Below are 25,228 nucleotides of genomic sequence, written 5' to 3'. Positions count from 1 at the left end.
TCGATTTCCTCCTCTTCTGTGACGGTATGAGCGGCCTTGCTCTAGTGATAGCTGGGACAGGGTATAATTGGTGGTACTGTAAATATAATACGGGCCGCTTCAAAATGATGTGAACGATTTCAACTCCTTATATATATTTTTTATTTTTCGTCCAAATTGCTTTAAATTTTACATGTAATTCCTAAAACTGTCCAAGCTTTTTGATAAAATTTTAAACACAGTATCTCACAAATGTTCTATGTGAGCCCCCTTTGTTACCCTGTATACATCAATTCGGTAATCCAATTCCGCCCAGACTCATTTCAACATGTCTGCATCAACAGTTTGCACTGCAGCAGTAATGTCCTTTTTCAGTTCATTGACATCTGCAGGTAGAGGAGGTTTGTACACAATGTCCTTTAGATGTCCCTACAGAAAAAAATCACAGGGGTTAAATCCGGAGATCTTGATGGCCAACATAGTAACTGTTGATCATTTTATGTAGATCGTCTAATCCAGCGGTCTGGCAGTCTGTTATTAAGGTAATTTGTAGTAAGCATGTGTAGGAATGTTTGTACAATCACAGTTTCTTCGTGAAAGAAGTACGGACCGTACACTTTGGTAGATGAAATGGCGCAAAACACATTAGTCTTCGGTGAATCACGTACAACTTCAGCGATTTGTCGAGGATTCTCAGTCCTCCAGATGCGAACATTTTGCTTGTTCACTCTTCCTGTCACATGGAACGTAGCCTCATCACTGAAACAAAGTTTGTCAATAAAATCATCACCACCATTGCATAACTCTAGAACTGACTCATAAATTTTTTTGCGGGACGTGTGGTCATTAGGTGTTAAATGTTGTAACAACTGCACTCGATAAGGATACATCTTTAAACGCATACACACTACGCGCCAAACAGTTGCTCCAGGCATTGTTAGCTCTTGACTCACTTTCCTTGTAGACTTTTGGGGGCTGCGTTGAAAACTAGCTCGAACTGCTCCACATCTGACTGAGCCGTGGACGGTCTACTGGACGATTTTCCTTTCCAAATGCATCCCGTTGTCTTGAATTTATCATACCCCTTACGTATGGAGTTCTTGGATGGTTGTTCTTTACGAAATTTCGTACGAAACTCATGCTGAACACTAACAACAGACCGACAAACGTGAAACTGTAGGACGTAAAAAGCTTTCTCGGAACCACAGGAAGCCATCTTGAAACTTATCACCCTGCAACCTAGTGGAGAAATTTGGAACTACTACACCATTGCAAACAAAACTCGAGGATATTGTTGAAAGTATTTACATAGAACTTTAATTGTTGATAAAGTTTTATCGCTCCTGGAACAGTTTCTTTTCGTTCAAACCATTTTGAAGCACGCTGTATTATTGTAAATATAATACCTCATACAAGGATAATTTATTATTATTTTATATATTTATTTTTAGCAGACCTTCTTCTACAAAAGATGTACCGAAACTCTAATTTTGAACAGCCCATGTTTTTTTTAAAGAATTTATCCACTTACTCGTATTTGTATCAATAAAAATCACACAATTATAGCCTACTATTCAATAATTAACAAAATATGCCTTCAAGATATCGCTTTTAGTAGAGCTTCCATCATTTGGATATATGTCCTCTTTCTTCATCGTTTTTGTGCTTTACTATGAGTGTCTACATGTGAGTGATGTTCTTATAGCAACCACAATTTCACATACAGTGAAGGGCCAAACTATGTTGTGGTGGGTGGTCCTACAATCCAAACTCTTGTAATCTTGTAATTGTGTTCACTAACATAGTCTTTAGTGTCAGAATGAAGTTCACCTTGGAAATGCCTTCTTCATCTTCACCTGACGATATTGTAGTAGGATGCACTATTTACCTCAGTTTCTGGCGTGTTCATATGCTCTCTGAATGATTTCTCGAACCATCTCTCTCTCAGTGAGCTCAAATAGGCAGGGAATTTAGACAATTTCTTATTCCTCAAAAGTAATGTTGTTCTTATGTTCTGAGGACGATTTTTGGCTTAAAATTCTCAAGCATTAAGCAAAGCCTTAAAAGAAATCTCTCAAGAATGGAATTCTTTGGACTTTCACAAAACTCCGCTGCATAAATGAATGGTCAGCTATTTTTCTCTCCTCTACGGATCCATTAGCATGGGATGTTAATTGTAAATTATCCATTTCATAGTGTTTTTAACTATACTTATTTAACACAACGTTTCGAGTTAAGGTGAACAAATTTCCTTTTGTGAGTGGTGGTCATCGAGCCTATAGCCAACCTGTGATTTTTCTACAAATTCGGTGCGCTAACCAATTACTTCAAGGCGTTTCCCTGATTTGTGAACCACTTTTTGCTCCACTTATGCTACTCTTTATAGTTTCTAAGGAGAGGGATCATATTTGCGTGAATTATACACTGGGATGACTTGTAAGGTTTTGGGCCATTGCTATGAAGGATGCTTCTTTGCTTTCCTCAGTTTTCTTTTTAGTTCTTTGTGTAGTAGATACTCTTATGCTTTTGCACTTAATTCTACGTCATTCAATCCATTCATTCGACCTATTAACTGTGTGTGTCAGATACATAAAGTCATTCAGGTAACATGTGCATGTTAAGTTCTGAATGCAGTAGGTGGAAAAGTAAAATATTTAGGACAATTTGGAGCGTGATACTAATAGCCGATGCACAACAATTATCGTTAGTAAACAGTGTTGCTGCTCTCACTTATCAAGTACTTATACATTCTAGCTTGAAGGAATCTGTTTTTACTTGCTTAGTATTTCCATGTGATTTCTGTAGGATTTCAGAACTGGTGGATACTGAGGTAAACACTGTCACTTGCAGCATAAATACTCTTCTTCAATCTGAATATCTGAACTACGTAGATGTATTGAAGTGAACCCTCAAATAGGTAAACATGGTATTCGGACAGTTAGCCACAGTATCACGCCACATACTGGTAAGAAAGGTAAAGTGTCCCGTGCTTATCGCACCTTGCCATGAAGGAACATTTAGGGGAAGTGGAGGTGATGTGATCAGCACCACGCTCCGCACTTCAACAGCTGTGACAATCTGCTTCCACGATTGGACGGGGTCTGATTCACAATGCTGCACGAATTCCTTTGGAGCTGAGTTACGTGACCCTCATCCGTCGACGCTTGAGGCAACAATGGACTCCTGAGCACACACAATGTCGTGTTCATGGACAAAATTTCGTGTTTTCGGACGAGTCTTGCTTTATCTTAGACTACAGTGATGGTCGAATACGCATCTTAGAGAATGGACTGCTCCTCCACGGCAGGTGTGATGATGCAGTGTGACACTAGGTATAACTCAAGATCATGGCTGGTACTTATCTAGGGTCCTCTCTACAGCATCTGAGAAGTTTTAGAAGCAGAAGTCATGCACTACTGCCGCTATATTCCACCACGACAATGCCCGACCACAGGTTGCCTGGATTCATGGTGGAAATACATTAGTCTTTCCAATATGGCTTGGACTGTTCAAACCTTCTTCACAGGATTCCAAATAACACTTCTTCACTGGCGGGACAGGAGTAATCATGCCGGTTTTGCATCTTTGTTGAAATTACAGCAGCATTTGTGGCCCTGCAGTCAAGTTTTGCTATTCGTGGCTTCTTTCTTCCTGTCTTGGTTTGGTTTGTTTTGATACTTTCAGCTTTCGCACTACTGTCATGCTTATAGGGCATTTGACATTGTATTATATTGCAGGAGTTATAACAATTATCAAATATTGTAGCTCTTCTCGGCCACAGGTGAACTTCGTTATTGTAATAAAAATGAATTCTAATTTAACTGAATAAAGGGAGAAATTGCTAATTCTGTCAAAACTGAAGCAGAAGTGCCAAGGGGACTTCGGCCCCACTTCTCCATCTACTAAGGGGCCTCCACTGGGAAATTGTAAGTAACTATTAAAAATGGATTCAGCCGGCTCGTCAGCCGAGAACATTACGTGGTAGACTTTCGATCCTGCCACCGAAGTGCCCGGGTAATTATGAGTGTCCCTTGCGAGTACAAATTCACCAATTTCATCAAATCATGACTCATTCAAAAGTGACTGAAAATCAACGCTTAATAAGACAAATACAAATGCAAAAGAATGGATTGAAAATCAAAAGCAATCATGAGTAAAAAGGGACCTATCAGCTATGACTGGACTTAAGACATGATAAATTTGAATAAAAAATTTACAAAATAAATCTTCAAATGCGTTGCAGGAAAATGGCTACAAACACAAAGCGAAATTGAAAAAATGTTATTCGTTAATTAACGGAACTACCTTGACAAAATAGTGTGAATTAGACCGAAGCACCACCGGAAACACAGACAGATAAGAAATTATTGTTGGTTCACCGTTGGTTCATTCTATACCTTTTTCACAGTAAACAAGAAAAAACTTTAAAACGATGCATTCAACTTCTACACCAAACATGACAAAAAATATATAAATAAAATGTATTTTAGAGCTGTTGTAAAACTTGTATTTCATTATTATCGCGGGAGGGGATCCGAATGAAGTGTATAATTATTTAAGTAAGGGAAAATGTGGTATTGATTGTCCTGTGTTTATACCGTCGTTAGATTTTTTACAATCGAGCCACTGCAATTATAAGGTGATATCACTTTTGTCCTGATTGCATCCCGCTTTTGGAAAATAACAAGCAGATAATTAAATTTTAAAGGCAGGCTTAGTTCAGTGCCCTGTAAAAAAAAGTGAACATAATTTTACAGTGAAATTACTTTGGTCTTGGCTGCATGAAAATAAACATGTATTACCCAATGAGATACAATTTAAATTCGGAGCAAGTTGTGTTGTCGGGTTGGCTAAAGGGTGGACGAAACAATTTCTATTGTTATGGCTCGTTGTATTCTATTTCTTTCCTTATCTCTCTTTTGTCTCTATATTTCTTCAACTGCTTACCTCTATTATTCCTTTGTTCCTTTGTGTCTTTCTGCTCATTGGACGTCTCCTCCTTTCTCTCTATCTACATGTTCCACTCTCTCGCTTTTAGTGTTTCTTGTCAAAGTGAAAGTTCGCTTTGAGTCCACTTTATGCACAGATAGACTAATCGGGAGTGAACGTATAGTTTAAAAGGGAATCCATTAGTCCTCTTTTCCGATCTCCGTGTCGGGTGGTATAGAAATGTACGTCTCTTCTTTCCCTTTTATAAATAATAAAGAAGTGAGACGTGGATTATATTATCGGCGCAGTGGAAGTTAATTATCTTTCAGTAGGTAATTAAACTATTTAATGTAAAGCTTAATGTTCATTCAACTATAATATTTATTAACAAATCAGATTATATTTTCCACATTTATATATGCATCACAAGGTTCATTCACAACCCACATAAACACCTAAGAACAACATTTTAGTTTATTCAACAATAATAACCATATTTAATCTCCCATTAAATTGTAACAGCCCGTCCAATTAAATCGTCAAAAGTCAGTACATAACGGCTATATGGGTCAACTGCAACCCCGCCCAAAACCACACAGCCTTCAAGACCCGGAGCAGTCTACCCTTAAAAATTAAATATCCTCTTTAGCATTTTCAAAAGGTAGACATAACTATATAAACGCTAGGCAAATTACACCAGGCCATGCAGGCCCATAAATGGTAATAAACGGAAAAACAGTATACTCAGCATGTGTCCAGCTATTCCTACGTCTGCCACGCCAAACTCCTCGCTCACCCAGCGCAGAAGCCTAGCCAATGGCATACCCTATCTTATTCACATGTATATTGCGTCTTCAATACGACACCAATGAGCTATCGTACACTATGGGCTTACAGTGGTTAGTCCTCCGTTCTACGATTCCAGCCTAGGCATGGTTGTAATTTGTGTATCATCACTCATCCTCATCCTCGCGATTAGCCAAAAGTGACAGGAAAGCGACGCTGAAAAACAAAACCCACACCAAATCATTAGTCATGTTTATGTGTGAGGTCCTCTGAGTTTCTTTCTAAGTCCACTTCACGCACAAAATGCAAATCAGGACTGGACCTAGAGTTTAAATCGCATCCGGGACTACATGATTGCAAGGCGACGACGTAAGCGATTCTTGCTACACTACAAATGATTCTCGGCATTTCTCATTGGGCTCTTTAGGTGTTCAAGATGGTAGGATGAAACTATTTTAGGGGGCTAGAGCCCACCATAACCCACCCAATTTGGAACATTTACGTCCCAAATTAAAGGAGGTGGTAGATACGGGGACTCGAGATATTTCAGACGATCCCTAATGTAAAGCGGCTTCTGAGGTACAAGTATTTCCTGACCGTACCGTTAGATGGCAGCAGAGGGTTTATTCGAGTGCATGTGATTGCAAGCGAGATTTTTTATGCATCCTGTTATATTGCAACATCTTTTACATGAAAATACAGTGTTATTAAAAATTACTAAAGAATATTGCCTTTTACGAAATAAATCTTTGAGAGTGTCTCAATCAATTGGTGCAGTTACATATGCCGTACGTTTCATGGCCTGCCCAGAAAAAAATATCGATACTTGGACAATCGTCTTGAATAACCCTGTATATAGAAGTGCACCAAACCTGCATTTAGGGGATGTAACTCTTGAGCCTATAGTGGAAGTCAACAGGAGGCATGAAATGGCCATATTGGACATCAACAATAAAAGGAAATATTCAAATCGCTCATTGTTTTACAACAGAGTCATGGAAATTGTCATCAAGATTAACTGACTGGGATAACATTTCATATTTTCAAACAGTTTGCTATATATCTGAATGCCGCAAAATGACGAATAAGTTTTGAGGGTGAAAATTGACCAGTAACAAAAAATCGTGTGGAAAAGGACGATTCGGGCCTATTCAGCTCAATGTCTCAAGAAATCAGAGAGAGTATATCTTCACCAGGGAATGGATATTATAAGGCTTGGAAATACTGCATCGTATCTATAGGTATATAAGTGTAGCATCATTTTTGAACAATCCGTATTCCGCCTTGGAGACTAAAGCAAGAATCATGTCTACAAAATAGAAGCTGTTTCGAAATAAATTGTTTTTGATGATCTGCAGAACACATGCAACCTTTCAAGAAAATATTTTCAATTGGTAAAACAACGAACCGTCCAAAATATCTCAAATCAACCAGAACTGTATGCGGAGACGGTTCTGTAAACAGCAACTCATTAAAAAGGATTGTTTACACATCAGAAAATATTGTATTAAAGCGAATGCCCTCAACTGAATAGCAGATACTAATGACGGGTATGGAATTCATCGATGGCTCAATAGCAAGTAGGAAGAGCTTTAAGATGTGCAAAGGTATTCAGGGAACAGAAGAAATTCTTCACTAAGCTTTCAGCTAGAAGAGATAAGGATACTGGGCATTTCGAGCGGAAACAGCAAATCTATTATCACTTTTGTGAAAATAATAGGTGCTTGCAATGAGATGAGGCTTTACATAGTGTTACTTTGTTCGCCTCGGCCTGCTTCTGCCATCTACATTTCAGAAAATAAGATGTTAAAAACTGGGTTTCTATTAAAGTAAGGCGATCGTTATTTCCGACCTCCTCAGTGACGGAACAGTCAAGGTGAAAGAGGAAGGTTCGCACCCGAAACCACAATGGCTCTAGTATAGTAAATTATAAAAAAACGAAAGTCATTCATCATTCTTTATGATTGATTGATTGAATTTATTTTTGGGTGCGTCAGCACTTAAGCTATTTTCAACCCGAGACATGATATGGGGTACAGCTTCTTACCTTATCTAAAATAGAATTAACCACGTGACTGTAATGTTGGAGACTAAAATATTCTGAATTCAATTAAAAGCTGAAGCTGTAAAGGGGCACTCAGCACAAACAAGGACAACACACAGAGTCCTACGAAGATTTTACTGGCCTTAGGTCCAGACGCCAGAGCCTCGTTAGTCTTCCGAAGGCAGTCTAGTGTGTACGACGTGGAAGTGAGTTTGACGATTGGGTGTACTACGTGGATCACACCATCATTCTTTATGAGTATAATATATATTATACAAAGAGTATATGCACAAACGTTTCATCAATTTTCACATGATAATGGTAAAAGAATTGTTATCTTCATTGAAAGAAAGATTTACAATACGCTTAGTATACAGTGTGCATGACTACAGAATTTACAACGTTGTCTATTCTTGTCCCATTTAGGGAGATTATTTTCGGCGTCCTTCCTTATCTCTTTCAAAGGCACATGGGTTATGATAAAGAGCACATTTACATGGTTTGCGAGCCCATCAGCAAGGAAGAGCTGATCTCTGTGTACTCGATGTGAATTCTGATCTCCATAAACTCTTCGGTGGCGAAAAGCCAAAACCTTTTCAACGATTTTCTTTAGTCAGATGGATTAATTGGGAATGCACCTACAGTTGGGAAGCCTTTGTTACAAACGGACAGCGTCACCACTACGACATTGGGAATGGAAAAGGGGGGGGGGGTTGTCCATCATAGGCAAATTGGGAAAAAGAGAAGTTCGGCAGCGTAGACCCCTCACGATATAGACGTCCCTTCATCGTCATCAGTTCTGTCTAAGTAGTTTCCGGATTTTGCACATAAATCCCTACTCTGTTCCTATGAAGAGATTCTTAGGCTTTAAGTGATGAAATAGGCAATACCTGTTTTAGTTTTGTTCCCTAAAAAAATGTTGATTTCAAAGAAAAAAAATCAAAAGTAGATTAGTGCGATGCCATACTTTGTTGTAACAATTTCTAATTTTGAATATGGCATTCCTGTCCGGAGGAGGAGGAGGTGGAAAAGAAAGAGAGAGATGGTTTGGTATAATAAGTTTGGTAGAGGCCTCAGAGAAGATATGCAAAGTGCTGAGGAAAGTGGGTATAAGAACTTATAGGAATGGAGTATAAGTAAGTAATGTTTTAAGTATAGCCAGCACGAAGAAGGAAGAAAAGAGAGAGGAAGATGAGGAAGGGATTATCTACGAGGTGAAGTGCAGAGGATTCGAAAATGTATATATAGGAGAGACGAAGAAGAGACTGAAAGACAGGTTAAAGCAACACATGGATGATGTGAGATTAAAGAGAGACTGGAATGCCATATTCGAACACAGTGGAGAAATGGGGCATGAAGTAGAATGGGATTCAGCTAGGGGAACAGGAAAAGAGAAGAGAGAACTAGTGAGAAAATGGAAGGAGGTCAAAGAAATAGGGAAGAAAGGAGAGGAATTCGTGAATTGTTTATAAATTATTATTATTATTAGACAGAACTGAATTTCGAATTGAATCGAATCCATTTGAAAACGTAGGCCCAGTCCCTCTTAGCATTCCCTTCTTCCTAGTACAGATAAAACCCTTATGCTTCGTTCTCCTTGTTCAAGGTAAAATTCTTGCTCCAATCTAATTGGGCATCCCAAATTCCTTTTTTTTTTATATTCTCGGTAACCTTGGGCTACTTTGACAAAAACACGTTCTAACATGCAAGCGCTCTACCCTAATCCATATGCTACAGCATCCCGTTCCTTGGGTCAAGCCTGAGCGGAATATTAATTGGCGGCTGAAACCGGTTCTACAAGCGACGTGCAGTTTCAAAAATTTGACCTTGACCGCGCATTCCCAGACATCCTTTCTTGTCTGGTTCAATCCCTCCCTTGTCCTACGCTACTGCATACCGTTCACATGTTCTTCCGTTCTAGTTAACCTTGAAAAAACAAGTTCTTAGAATCTACCGACGCGTTTTCTGATTGGTTTGTTCTTTGTTCTGGCTTTCTGACGTCATTTGACCTTGGCTCTGCATTCCTCAAATTCCTTTGTTGTCTACCTGCGCGGAGTTCACCGTCTTCTGTCTAGCGTCTCAGACTACCGACTTTCATACCATATAACATTATTACCAGTACATATCGTGGGTTCGAGTACCGGGATCATCTTAAATCGTAGTCGGTCCTTTACCATTACCCATTACCGCCACAAATAGCGTTTAATAATCCGTAAAAAATTATTTTCAATATTATAAACATTAATTATTATCGTTTTATACATTACATACCTTACAGAAATTAACATAAAATCATATGCATAACATTGACTACCACTAAACAACTTCTATTTTCATATTTTTCATAAAATAAATAATTAAACATTCATAAAAGTTATAAATATGCAAATACATAAATGTAAATTAGTTCTAATAATATGCAAATTTATTCTAAATTATGCAAATGAATTCTAAATATATGCAAATGAATTATGAATACTAAAAACCGTCCGTCCTTATCGTACTCAACAACTACTCTGGACCTTAAAGAACCTTTTTTCTGTCAAGTATTCCAATTCGGTCCATGAATATTTTTTCCGGGTCAATTTAAATACATTCCAGGAACATTTTTTTCCGTCTGAATTTATATGCGGTCCAGGAACCTTTCCTTCGGAAGAGTTTAAATAGGGCCCTAGCTCCGTATTGTTCCAAATTTAAATTTTGCGAGAAAAAAAGGTTTCGGTCCTGTAACGGAACCCAACAGAACCCATTTATTAAAATTAAATAGTGAAATAACTAACATCAATAACATCAAATAATGAAGATATACTTGCTGTTTAATTGAGGGTTATTTATTTCAGCCGAATTAATTGGATGGCAAGGATTATATTGGGATCATACTACTTTGAAAGACAGTACCAAAGAAGATTTATGCAAGATTTATTTCTACTTACAATAATATGCATAAAGTATTACCAGGAACTATACTTTTCGTCAACTGCATCTAACATCCTTTTTGTTATTCAAAATTCAATTCTTTATCTATTTGACATTAATTTCCTTGCCAGGGTTGTTGTTTCTTATTACATTTTTTTCCGACCTTAGTTATACGTAAGCTAAATAATGAATACGTGCTGTTATATCACTATTCTTACATCATCTTTTTACCTACTCATGTAATAAAATATAATATTAATTAATTTGATTTGATGTTTTAAGTCCACAGTAAGGCTAACCGGAACTGGACCTACAGTTTAAAGAGGGATTCGAACTACTTCTGCCTTAACCGGATATCGAACCCTGACCCCTTGTTTACAAGGCGATGGCGCAACCACTGCGCCATCGAGGAGGCCCTATTAATTAATTTGAATACGTTAATTAACACAATAGTATTTTTAATATTATTTTGAGACACTTTGTTCGGATCCCCCTCGATATATACCGGGTGTCTATAAATTATCTTTACAACTTTAGACTTTCATAACTTGAAAACTATACTAGATAATCACAAACGGTTTTCAACATGTGACATGAAAACTCGTAAAGTTTTTTTTTTCCAGGTGACGCAGATTTGACGAAAAATGTGGACGCCACAAGAAAAAGCTCAGTGTGTAACCTGGTTTATAGAGACGAAGTTCTATATCTAAGTGCCTGAAGCAACTGCACCTTGTAGGCATATAGATGTAACCTCTTATGCAAGACTTTGTGCACTGTTGCTTGTGGCATTGCCAACTCTCTGGCCGCCGTACGCACTGATCTTGTCGGACTCCTTGCAAACGCCTGCCGCACCCTGTCCAATTTGGCGTCTGACACAGATGGCCGACCCGCCCCCTGTTTATGGAGAACACTACCCGTTTCCATGAACGACGTATGCCAAGCCTTAATGGTGGGTCGAGACAGTGGTTCCTTTCTATACTGTGTCCGAAAGTTTCATTGCACTTGGGTAACGGACTTCATCTCTATAAATCAGGCTACACGCTGAGCTTTTTCCTGTGGCGTCCACATTTTTCGTCATATATGCATCAACTGGACAATGAAAAAATCTTTATGAGTTTTCTTGTCACATGTTGAAAACAGTTTTGTCATTATCTAGTATAGTTTTCAAATTATTCAAGTCTAAAGTTGTAAAGCTAATTTATGGACACCCTGTATTTCTAGATACGTTCCTGATTAGAAAGTATGGTTTCCTAGATCTTTAACAATATCAGGGTTGTTAAAGGTCCAGGAATTGTAAATAAATTCAATTTCCGTCCTGGAGAGAAAATTATCAAGTGTAAAGGGGTTCTAGACCGTAAATAACCTTTTTATGTTTAAAACATTTCAATTTTGTCCAGGAACATTTTCATCGGCCGAATTTAAATTCGGTCCAGGAATCTTTTTTCCGGCTGAATTTTAATTGGGTTCAGGAACCTTTTCTTCGAGATGAATTTAAATACAGTCCAGGAACCTTTTTCCAATTAAATAATATGCAATTTGTACCGAATTTAAATTCTGTAAGAGAAAAGGTTCCGGTCCTGCAGTGGAACCCAAGAGAACCCATTAGAATTAATGGATCCCTGGAAATTTAACAACCGTGATCAATATTTAAAAATTATATATTTCTGATAATAAAAAGGCATACTTCTCCAAAAGTTACCTGATCGCCCTGAAATATTTCTAAGTTCAGTAATCGTTAAAGCTCTTGAGCACCAGCAGAGAGTAGCCAACATTAATATAGTGGAAACACCTAGGCAAAAGAGCTTGTGCTGAATCGCACTCGCGGGTGAAGGGAAGAGGCAGGGGGAAAGAGGCTTCGCCGCGGTCAGATCCAGTGTTGCCAGAAGATTTCCTTAATAAACTGTTGCTATGGAACCACCAGGAGACTGCTCAAAATGGCGTTTCCTACTCATCTTACTTGGGCATGGAGGGGAGAGGTAGAGTGGAAATCCACTCGGTCATGAAAAGTGCTGCTTGAACTGTGAAATTATACCAAACGCTACTCAATTGTGCTAGGACATTATTATTATTATTGAATGAGTCCGGTCACTGGACCAAAATGAATGTTTTGTGTGTGGCCACTGATGAACCAAAATGTGCTTGCCTGTTGGGCCGAGATGGGTCTGTCTAATTTGTACGATGCACGCCAAAGACAATGATAGTACTTACTGCGTGTCGCTATCACAAACCCATACCTCTGGAGTGGCGGACCATATTGAATTCCATAAGGTGATTCGACTCGGATGATTGCAAATGACACTCACTGATAATAACAAAGATATATTGACTAAAACAAAAGATTACATGTACGTACAAACTTGCTGCAATGCAACGAGATGGACGGTATGAAATTACCACGCACACTCGGCCATATTGTCTCGCGAACTGACTGAGCGTCACTCTCTCTCTCTCTCTCTGTTCGAGAGTAAACATAAAACAAAGCTGAATTCCCCTGACATCTATTGTTAAAAATATCAAACATATCAATTATGACTTGAAACATATTCCCCCCTCTTGGTCAAACAACGTTTGACCAACTAAATTAACGTTTGACCAACTAAATTCACTTATCTCCGTCCTTATTGCACTGAGGGAGTGGAACTAGTCTGTGAATCGATCTCTTGAAGATCCCTGAAGCTGTATGCACTGTGGCCACTCGCACTAATCCGTCTCTTCCTGGCTGGACGCTGGTGACTCTTCCCAATTTCCACGATAGGGGAGGTAAATGGTCGTCTTTGATGACAACTATCAAACCTGGTTTGAAGTTTTCTTGTACGCTAGTCCACTTGGAACGTTGCTAAAGACCGTTTAAATACTCCTTGGACCATCGCTGCCAAATGTTTTGATGAAAGCTTTGTTGTCTCTGCCATCTGAACAGTCGATTTCCTGGGAGTTCAATGAGGTCTGGCTCGGGAAAGGAATTAAGGGCTGAACCAATGAGAAAATGTTCAGGAGTGAGAGCACTTAAATCTTCTGGATCGTCGGATAAAACAGTCAGAGGCCTTGAATTTAGGCATGCTTCTATTTGAGTGAGCAAAGTTGCAAATTCCTCAAAATTCAGTGTTGACTTTCCTACTACTCTAACTAAATGATACTTCATGCAGCGTATTCCACTCTCCCATATTCCTCCGAAATGTGGTGAGTTAGGTGGAATGAAATGCCACTTGGAAGGATTCAGAACTCGCGTATTCATGAATATTTTGTGTGAATTCCAGTGACGAAAATAAGTTACGTAGCTCTTTAAGTTCTTTGTTGCCCCGACGAAATTCTTGCCATTGTCACTGTACAGATTGGCACATTTACCTCTACGAGATGTAAATCTTCGCAGGGCTGCGATAAATGCGTCTGTGGTGAGATCGGAGACGAGCTCTAAATGTATAGCCTTGGTGGCTAGACAAATGAATAAAGCCACGTATGATTTGCGATGAACTTTGCTGCGTGGCGAATGCCATTTCAATAGGAAAGGTCCGCAATAGTCTACACCAGAGTTGAGAAATGGTCTTGACGGTGTGACTTTAGGTGACGGAAGTTGACCCATGAGTTGCTTGGCCGTGGTTGCCTTCAACTTGTAACATGCGAGGCAATTGTGAATTAGTTGCTTGATTGTACGCCTTGCTCGTACAATCCAGTATTGTTGTCTGAGGGATAACAACAATAACTGTGATCCTGCATGAAGCTGTCTCAAATGTTCCGCTTCTATTATAAGCTGTGTCAGGTGACCTTTCGAAGGTAGAATAATTTGATGTTTTGTTTCATAAGTCAAATTGCTATTCTTGAGTCTTCCTCCAACGCGAAGAAGGTTGTTGCTGTCCAAAAATGGGTGCAGGCTCTTCAATGTGCTGTTGGCTGAAACTTGTTGGTGCCGCTGAAGATCCTGAATTTCAGACTTGTAGCTTGATAGCTGAACAGTCTTGATGCATGTATGCAATGCTGATTGCATTTCCTTTGTTGAAAGACTTGCTTTTATATTGTTGTTGGACTTTGTGCAGTTATGTATGAATCGCTGACAGAAAGCTATCACTCGAGTTAATTTCGATAATTTGGAGAATCGTTCGATTGTTTGCTCAAGCGAATTCTGCCAAATTGATACTGCCGTTATGCTTATTCCCTCCGGAATTTCAACTTTCCTTGGCTGCTGCGTAAGTGGCCAATGCTCTTCTGTATCTATTAACCAATGTGGCCCATGACACCATCAATGGCTATGTTGTATTGAAGTGGGTTCAATACCTCTTGAAATTATGTCTGCCGGGTTATCTGCTGAAGGAACATGTTTCCAATCGCTAATTTGCGTAATGTCTTGAATCTCTGCTACCCGGTTGGCTACAAAGGTTTTCCATCTGTTGGATGGTGCTGCTAACCATGCCAATACAATTTGTGAGTCCGACCAGAGATGTATCTCGTCTACCTTCAGACGTAAAACTGGTAATACCTTGTGGACTAATCTTGATAGGAGTAATGCTGCACATAATTCAAGACGAGGTAATGTCAGCTTCTTGACTGGCGCTACTCGTGATTTAGCACAAAGTAGATTTACTGCTGTTTCACCTTTGTGGTTAGTTGAATGCACATACAAACATGCACCGTAAGCATATTGAGATGCATCTGAAAATCCATGTATCTGGATATTTCTAACTATTCCATTAATTAGAACAAAACGATTGACTTCGATGTGTTTAATTGCAGGAAGTTGTCTGCGCAACTGTTGCCATTTCTGATTCAAGTCTTGTGGAAGTTCTTCATCCCACTGAACATTGCATGTCCACAATTGTTGAAGAAATGATTTGTATGTAATAACAATTGGAGTGATGATACCTAAAGGGTCAAATATTGACGCAACGACTGATGCTACCTGTCGTTTAGTGCTTGATATTTCGACGTTATTCGCTACTTCAGAAGCTTTGCTGTTGATCAGTAATTTATCTGCAATAGGATCCCAAGATAAGCCTAACGTCTTCACTTCTGAATCGTGAAATTCGACTGGAAGCTTCATTTCACGCATGGCTGGTGGAACTGCTTCTAGCACTGTCGTGCTGTTCGAACACCATTTACGCAAAGTAAATCCTCCACGCCGCATAATGTTAATTAATTCTGCCTGAATCTGCAATGATTCAGCTACGTCTTGTGCTCCGCTCACTACGTCATCAACTAACATGTCTTCCTTGATGATACTACTGATGCGAGGATGCCTGCTGATTTCGCTGTCTACCAGTTGCTGTAAGCATCTAGTAGCTAGGAATGATGCCGAAGCTGTGCCATATGTAAGCGTTCGTAGCTCAAAAAACTTCAATTGGATGCTTGTTGGAGCTTCTCCACAATATTCGCTGTAATGGATTGTCATCTTTTTGCACCTTAATCATTCTATACATTTTCTCTACATCTCCTGTGAATGCTATAGGATGTGTGCGAAATCTTGTCAGGATGGAGAATAAATCTTGTTGTATGGTGGGTCCGACCATCAATATGTCATTGAGGCTCTTGCCACTTGTGGTTTTGGCCGATCCGTCGAAAACAACACGAACCTTGGTTGTGGAACTCTGTGGTTTGATTACTGCGTGATGTGGCAAATAGTAGGCTACCCTGTGGTCACGAGACATCGGTAATTGTCCTACAGGTACCATGTGACCTAGCTGTTCATATTCATTCATGAATTCTGTGTAAGGAATCCTTAGTTCCGGTTGATGCTCAAGTCTTTTCTCTAATTGGAGAAATCTCTTGGTGGCATGTTGAAGTGAATCGCCCAATGCTTCTCGGCTTTCTTTGAGTGGAAGTCGAACGATGAATTTGCCTGTTTCATCCCTCACCGTGTTTTCACAATAGTGACCCTCACAGCTGATTTCTTCCTTTGTTCTATGACTGGTATATATCTCCTCAAGGTCCCAAAATCGCTGAAGCTGTAGGTGGAGACTTTCTTCCGTTCGAAGGAAGCATGATATCGATGAATTGTTGCCACTGCATTGTTGTGGAATGCGTCCTGCGACTATCCATCCGAATTCAGTGTTTTGTAGAATCGGCAAATCAGCTGAACGTGTTATGGGATCAGGCTTGAGAATTTCGAAGAAGATCTGGGTGCCTATTAAAAGATCTATCTTTGCTGGCACATCAAAGTCGGATCTGCCAATGTTACATGTCTTGGTATTTTGATTGATGCTCGGTCGACTCGATGTGAAGGTAAGTTGCTTGTGAGACGCGGCAATATGGAGCATTCAATGTTGGAACGCCATGTGCTTACTCTGGATTGCAACTGAATATCCACCTTGAAATTTGCTTGTGACTCAGCATTGTTTATGCCTTGAATCGCTAAATGCTGAGGATGTTTCTTCAGGTTGAGACGCTGAACAAACTCTTCAGACGCAAAGTGGCTCTGGGATCCACTGTCTAGCAAGGCTCTATAGTATATCCATTGACCTGCATGATTCTTGACCTTTACCACTGCCTTGGAAAGTAACACGCGTGATGTATGTTGCCCTTTGAGTGCACAATAAGAAGCTTGTGGAGTTTGATCTTGATTCTCGTTTTGCGTTGCTTGAGAATTTTCGTTCTTGCCTTCTTCCGTAGATTCTGTGCTGGAAAATGACGTTCTTGATATAACATCATTATGCAACAATGTGTTATGCTTGCGTGAACATTTTTTAAACGAACCTGCCTTGCATAGACGCAGTATGTGATTTGGAGATAAGCAGTTCGTGCAGAGTTTATTCCTTCTAACACAATCATACTTCTGCTTGTTAGTCGCGGCGATGAATGATGCACACATAAAGAGAGCATGCGGCTCTTTACAAAAGAAACAAGAGTTCGCATTGTTTGTACTAATGAAAGATTTCGAAAAACTCTTATTTGATCTTACATTGTAATGCTGAGGTTTGACTGATTGTTTATTTACATCACTTGGTGCGGGCTGAATGCTTTCCAGCGCTTGACATCGTCTTTCCAAAAACGAAAAGAAATCATCTATGCTGACAAAATCTGTTTCACTATTTTGCAGTTCCCACGCTTTCCTAGTTCCTGAATCTAGCTTAGACACAAAATGCTGAGTGAGTAACATGTCCGCCAAAGGTACAGATGGGGGACAAAATAATACGAACACCTGTGAAAAAGTATGCCACATTTCACACCGGCAGTACAGCAGCTCCACCTGGCACTGAAGTCTGCCACCTAGTGGCCGTGAAGGGGAAGGTATTAGTCTGTCAATAGCAGTCATTGGTGGTGCATTCGTCTATCGTACGCTCTCAAGAGACGCTGCAATGTCAGACCTGACAGAGTTCCAAAGAGGCATGATTGTTGGAGCACGTTCAGCTGGAGCCACGGTGACGGAAACCTCAAACCTTGTGGGGTGTGCAAGGAGCACAGTATCAGCCGTTATGACAGCGTACACAACACAAGGTAAAAGACGTGAAAGTGTCTTCATAGGACAACCAGTGCCAATAATCACCCTCAAACGTTGGCAATTTTATTGTAGGAAGTTTGAGCCGGGTTACTGTGACATGCGATGTGTTGACACATCATACTCCGCTTGAACCTTATCATACTGCGATAATAAAGCTTGCATCCGGGCACTCAACTTGTAGTACGCAGTTTCCAATTCGTCTCTGACGTCATCCTGCGATGAACCAGTTTCAGCTTCTAACTGATCTTGCACTTGCTCAATGTCCACCCAAATGCGAGACAATGCATTGAAACGAGTACGCACTTCTTCAATGTTTCCTTCACTTTCACTGAATTGATTGACGAAAGTTTCTATTCCAGTGATTTTCCTTTTAATGTCCCTCGTTGTCTGACGAGACGCTGCTGCACTTCGCTCTCACTCATTTTTATGAAAAGGTTAAAGGAAATAAATGCAAGGAAATGAGCCAGACAAAGTAAAATATACTTACCGACCTCCTGCGCCGTTGTCGTGAAAAAAATGATGCATGAAAAGTATCGCCGAGCTGTTTACATTCCTTTGCTGCGAACGACAATGGAGCTGCATTGTTGGCAATATGGCTGCTGTAAGAAACTATTGTTTCCGCACTGCACTAGCACTTGACCTTGAACTTGAACAGAATATCACGTAGCTGAAACATCCGGCCCGGAGGACCAAAAATGAATGCGTCCGGTCACTGGACCAAAATGAATGTTTTGTGTGTGGCCACTGATGAACCAAAATGTGCTTGCCTGTCTAATTTGTACGATGCACGCCAAAGACAATGATAGTACTTACTGCGTGTCGCTATCACAAACCCATACCTCTGGAGTGGAGGACCATATTGAATTCCATAAGGTGATTCGACTCGGATGATTGCAAATGACACTCACTGATAATAACGAAGATATATTGACTAAAACAAAAGATTACATGTATATACAAACTTGCTGCAATGCAACGCGATGGACGGAATGAAATCACCGCGCACACTCGGCCATATTGTATCGCGAACTGACTGAGCGTCACTCTCTCTCTCTCTCTGTTCGATAGTAAACATAAAACAAAGCTGAATTCCCCTGACATCTATTGTTAAAAATATCAAACATATCAATTATGACTTGAGACAATTATTATATTTCATTACTATTATTACATTGCTATTTTTAGATGGTTGTATTTTATCCAACCGCAAGATCTATTTCTGCTTTGGTTATTTTCTTTCCTTAGGCATTGGTAAGCTTTTCCCACTCTACCCTTCCCCATACGCGTGCGCAGACCCTCTGATTAGGGGGGAGGGGGCAAAAACCTTGATTAAAGTTCAGTCGAGAAAGAAAAGCCTCATTCCATCACACTGTTTTATTACATTGATGGTCACAAAATCAAAATTTGATCAAAATATTCCAGGAATGTGTGAATGCAGTTGGCCATCGCTTTGAACAACTCTTATAACAAAGATTAGTACTTGCTATGCAATATAAATACAATTTTCCGCATGCTAAAGATTTGTGCTTAAAAGTAAGCGGGACGTCACGGGTCGAAACTGCCGGCATCCGCGCCGTGCTTCGCCGTTCTGCAGTCATGCGCTATGTCGGCCAGGAGTAAAGACGAACGCAGTGTATATACGTACACATATATACTAAATGCAGCAACACAGAGGTAGTGCACGTGTGGTCGCTCTAAACAGGTCCCTTTACTTTTCGCATCTAGCATGCGGAATTAATTACTGCGAATATTCTGAAAATATAATTATTCAACTTAATTACTACACTCCATACTCAATGTATCTCAATGCCACACAACAAAACAAACAGAAAAATGAGACAGTTTTGGATTTGAATCCGCGACCCTTAATACCTTGGAAAAAAGAGAGCTCTGACGCGAGTACTTCACCAAATATTGTACAACATCGCTTGTAAATTATACGACGCACGGTTTTAGAAGCTATATCGGGCGGAGCTACGGAGAGCGTGTCATTGGCGACCAGCCAATAGCAGGAGTGCAACGTTGTGCAGTTAGGGAACTGCGGCCCGCAGTTAGACGCCGTGTTCCATATTTTACTTACGCGCAAGAGGTTTTCATAAAACTCGCCACTTTAAGGTTCATCATACAATGGGGCACGGCATTTTGAATCTGTCTGTCCAAGTTTCATGAATTTCCGTCGCCTACAGCCGGAGTTATCGTCTGTGGAAGAAACACGGGGGGGAAAAAACGTCTCTCTACACACACACAATGACCCTTTCGTTTTCATTCCGTGTTCCGTCTGTTTTTTTCGTTGCCACCGTGTTGATCCCGCTGAGTTGGGTCTTAGTAAAGCTATGGGTGTCAAATTCGGCTTAATATATACAACGGCCCTTCATTGTCGTGGGCTTTCACGAACATTGCGAGTCTGAGTCACTTTCAGTTCAGCGTTTTCGTAACAAGGACGGTGTAAGATAATTTTACTCGTAGGCCACGAAGAACAGTTGTGAGAGGCTTCAATACAGCCCTTATTGATTGATTTGATTTATTTTACTTCGCCTTTCTGCCACTTATGGCTAATCGCGAAGATGAGGATGGGTGATATAATAAAATTGATGAAGGGACACTTACAAACACCTATTTCCGGGCCGGAATTCGTATCCGGGACCCCTGACGTCGTAGCGCGCTGTGAAATGCAGCCCTTATGTTCGATAGTTGTGCTAGAGCGTGTGTTCCGTGAGTGTTATTTAATATTGTCGCGCCGCCCCCATGTTGGTGTGGTTAGCATATCGCGCTACGACGATAGGGGTCCAGGATTCGAATCCCAGCCTGGACATAGATGTTCATGATTGTCCATTCATCAATTTCATTACATCATCACTCATTCCCATCTTCGCAATTAGCCAAAAGTGACAGAAAAACGAATTAACATAAAACAAAATAAATCAAATTATTAATATCGCTCTCGAAAACTAGTACTAGTAGTACAGGCACCAAAGTGGCGAGAAGTGGGGGGACAACTGCCCCCCCTCGCCCCCTTTAATCGCCGCCACTGTTTTGAAATGTATTCTTACTTCAAGGAATTGGCGTCGGAAGAAGTGTGTGCTCAAACAGTGTTTTCTCATAGTCGAGAACTTACGGCCAAAGCGTGTGGTGAATGGTGCACACTGTGTTGCGTATTATAAAACAGGGTAACGTATCTACCACAGAAATCGGTGAACTCCTATTCAAATCTCCTGGGGAAACATGCCAGAAATCGGAGACGAGAGCGATGATGATGGTCTTGCAGTTCCTTTACAATAAATAAAATACCTTCAAACTTCTATCCGGCAGGTACGAGTTTCTCTTATATGCTGCAGTGCTATATGATATGATACAATCCTGTGTAGAATTCTTTACTATATATTTCATTGTACTCATATGTCACGTGCATGCATTATACGAGGGAGAATCAAATGAAACCCGCAATTAATTTTTTCCCACTATTTTAATGCAGGGATTATGTTTAGTTGTACATTATTTTTCTATATAGTCCCCTCCCAGTTCAATGCACTTACGCCAACGGATAGGTAGTACTTCGATACCGCATCAAAAAAATTATTTCGGTTGACTGTGTAGCCACTCGTGCAATGCCGATTGGATGTCTTCATCAGACTTGAAACTCTGCCCTCTTTTAATGGACCAAAGATGTGGAAATCAGATGGTGCCAAATCTGGTGAGTATGGCGGATGTGGTAGTCACTTGAACCGTAGGTCATCAATGGTTTTCATGGTTGCACGAGCAGAATGAGGACGGGCGTTAACATGTTGAAGCAAAACACCTGCACTCAGCAATCCCTTCGCTTTGTGCTTATCGCTGACCTCAAATTGTTATTGAGAAGCTCAGTGTAGGTGGCACTAGTCACTGTCGTACGTGGGGGCATGTAGTGTTCCAGAATAGGACCTTTCTTATCCCAGAATAAAGTCAACATGACTTTCCCTGCAGAGGGCTGGCTGCGAAACTTCTTTGGTTTCGGCGAAAACAAATGTCGCCATTCTTTGCTTGCACGTTTCGTCTCCGGTTGAAAATGGTGCACCCAACTTTCATCCCCAGTGACAATGTGAGCTAGGAAATCCTCACCCTCCTCTTCATAAAGCCTCAGCAGCTCTTGACAAGCATCAACCCGACGGACTTTCAGTCCATCTGTCGAGGAACCCACCTGGCGGACACTTTTCTGTAGCGGAGCTCGTCATGCACTATATGTTGTACTGAACTGAAGCTCATATTCAGCAAGGAAGCCATTTTAGCCAGGGTGACACGCCGGTTTTCCTGAATAAGCCGATCTGCTGCGGCTATGGACTCCTCTGTCAGAACTCGCTGAGCCTGACCCGGACGGGGAGCATCACTCAATAAAGTCGTACCTTCTGCGAATTTCTTGCACCAATCGTAGACTTGCCGCTGTGACAGACAGGCGTCCCCATACTTCGTCTACATTCTCCGATGAATATCAACCGGTTTCACACCTTCACTCCATAAAAATAGAATAGCTCCACGCTGTTCCTGCTTGGTGCAACTGCGTAGTGGTGCCGCCATCTTGAATCAGCTGTTACTCACATCCAACACCACCTACCGGCACTGCTTCGTACTACCAGTTCGGAAAGACGTCAAGGACTGTGTCTGCAAATTTCCAAACGCCTAGAAAGAAAAACAGATTTTTAATGGCACTTTTGCGGTTTTCATTTTATTCTCCCTCGTATATAAAAAAGTTGATTATTGAACACAACGAATTCTTTGTGTTTCTCTTCCGCTAGCAGTTGGTTTGGCAACAGCGTGACAGCACTGGTTGCGTATTGGCTGAACTCGTGTTCCTTCTAAAAGCGTACGCCGTATAGAGCAAACATCTTGAAACGCATTGATGACTGCGAAAGCTACCACTTTTCTATGCGACGAACACTTTTACGTGCAAGTTGAATAATTAAGTTTCGCTCATTGCACAGTACTTTGCAAGGCACTGTTAAATATATTTTGCATGAACCAATCGTAATTATGCCTCTTTGTGTTTAAACTTGACAGCGATTTCCTCCAGTTGGTCCACTAGCGAGTGCAGTGTTTCCAACCTCACAATTGTTTATCTGCTTTCAATTTTAACATGCCGAATCGCAAGTACTCTCCAAAATTATTCCCCATACTTAAGTTTTCCGTTTTGTTCCTTATTAATATGTTGGAAGAATATAGTTTCTGACTTCAAGCTATAACCAAACATGTAATTCTTTTTCCACGGTGTTCCCCGTCTAGTAAAGGGGCCTGTAGTAAAGTTGGCTACTCTCTGCTGGTGCTCAAGAGCTCCAACTATTTCTGAATTTGAAACTATTTCAGAGCGGTCATGTAACTTTTGAAGAAGTGTACATACTGTTAGTCTTAAAGTTAAAGGCGCATTCTTGACATTGCAAAATAACAAGATAATGCTTTTATCATGAAAATGATTACATTTTAAAATGTAATGAAAATATTAAGGTATCATATGAAAATTATATTGTTACGCAGGAAAGAAGTTAAAATTTATTTTTGCTGCCCGGGACACGTGTAGTCTAGTGGGGAAATTCCCATCAAAATCTCGTTAATTTGTGAATCTAGGACAATTGCGATGAAGCCAAAATCACGGACAATTGCGATGATTTTGACGGTGAAGGCCATTTTACAAATTAATGGTAAGACAATTTTGACGATCAGAACCTAACCTAACCAAAGGCGCCACAGAACTACTAATGCTGTAGAAAGTTGGAACGACAATATAAATAGGTGGCATCCAAAACTTCATGTCGTTCTGGCCTGCCTCAAGAGCCAAGCAGAAGACATCAACATCAAGTACATGCGGATGGAACTTAATCTAGAAGGTCAAGTGTATTCGCACATATGAGGAAACGAGTCACTTCAAAGGGTGTCTGTTGGCTCTGGTCCGTGTTCAAAAACTTGGTTGAACCAAATTCCCAGCCGAAAATATCAATATTTCACACAATTCTCTTGTAAGAGGTATTGTAAGGGTGTTAAGTCACCCTTCAATTTGATAGAAGATTTAAAATATCATCACAATTGTCCACCCGCCCTTTCACTTCTGTGTTAACCGCAATTGTCCTTCGTCGCAATTGTTCACCATCTCAATTGTCCGGCTACCTAATTTCTACCCTGTAAAGTTATTTCAATTCTCCTGTTGGGAATTTTAAAAATGCTCATACTCATAGCCAAGACTAACTTGTCTCAGATAGTATTGTTGTTACTATTTGCTTATAATATTGATCGGATTTTTCCGTGGTATATTTCTTCCTGTGGCGCAACTAACTAGTGGATTGCGTGTGTGCAATAACGTGCGTGAGGACGGAGCATGAACCAATTCAGTGGCCTTGCTCTGTACATTCCACAAGGACAATTTCTCTTCGAGCACATATATCATCACTTCATGGTGCTGATACCACGAAGAACTGAAAAGTCCCAGGTAAGTTTGAAGGCAATTATTTAAGGTTTACTGCTAAATATGCGTGTGTGTTCGAATATCCGCTCACTTACTTGGTAAGAGCAGGTAAATCCATGTTATATACAGTAGTATTTTTCTTTTAATAAAGCTTTTAAATATGTATGCATTTTATCATCCGATATCTTAATATTGCGACCACGGCTGTGTCTAGGAAGAAAATTATTTGATTGATTGAGTTGGTATTTTAAGTCCACTTTATACACAGTAAGGCTAATCGGGACTGGAACTACAGTTAGATTGGTTGATTGATTTAGTTTATTTTACTTCGCGTTTTGTGCCTCTTGGCTAATTTGCGAAGATGGGGATGAGTGATGAAATGATGAAATTGATGAATGGACAGTCACAAAAAACCAAGCCCGACCGGGATTCGAACCCGGGACCCTGGGCGTCGCAGTGCGATGTGCTAATCACTCGGCCACAGGGTCGGGCAGAACTACAGTTAGAGTGGAATCCGAACCACTATGAGCCTCCACCGGGTATCAAACCCGGGACCACTTGATTACAAGGCAACGACGCTACCACTGCGCCATCGGAGAGGCCTAGCAAGAAAATTAAACGGGTCCTAAGCAATCCCATTTATTTAGTAAGCATTTTGCAATAATTTTCTAATAGAATAATAAAACAACAAAACTGGAGAAATACCGTAATTTTCAAAGAAGTCTCAAAC

The 25,228-nt window shown here is 40.3% G+C and overlaps 3 protein-coding genes across 3 annotated transcripts; all 3 read right to left on the bottom strand.

Annotated features, from left to right (window-relative positions):
• Nucleotides 1-13,490: 13,490 nt before the first annotated feature.
• Nucleotides 13,491-14,633, bottom strand: LOC145990394 (uncharacterized). Its single transcript, XM_083126089.1, has one exon. It carries the CDS (start codon nt 14,631-14,633, stop codon nt 13,491-13,493), a length of 1,143 nt encoding a protein of 380 aa, XP_082982215.1.
• A 252-nt stretch (nt 14,634-14,885) lies between these two features.
• Nucleotides 14,886-15,845, bottom strand: LOC145990392 (uncharacterized). Its single transcript, XM_083126088.1, has one exon. It carries the CDS (start codon nt 15,843-15,845, stop codon nt 14,886-14,888), a length of 960 nt encoding a protein of 319 aa, XP_082982214.1.
• A 121-nt stretch (nt 15,846-15,966) lies between these two features.
• LOC145990391 (uncharacterized) lies at nt 15,967-16,896 on the bottom strand. Its single transcript, XM_083126087.1, has one exon. It carries the CDS (start codon nt 16,894-16,896, stop codon nt 15,967-15,969), a length of 930 nt encoding a protein of 309 aa, XP_082982213.1.
• Nucleotides 16,897-25,228: the final 8,332 nt, after the last annotated feature.

This window comes from Lepisma saccharinum, chromosome 7 (assembly GCF_977018435.1).
Source record: "Lepisma saccharinum chromosome 7, izLepSacc3.1, whole genome shotgun sequence".
NCBI lineage: Eukaryota > Metazoa > Arthropoda > Insecta > Zygentoma > Lepismatidae > Lepisma > Lepisma saccharinum.
The sequence above is the reverse complement of the archived record's forward strand: the minus strand, read 5'-3'. Positions and strand labels throughout refer to the sequence as shown.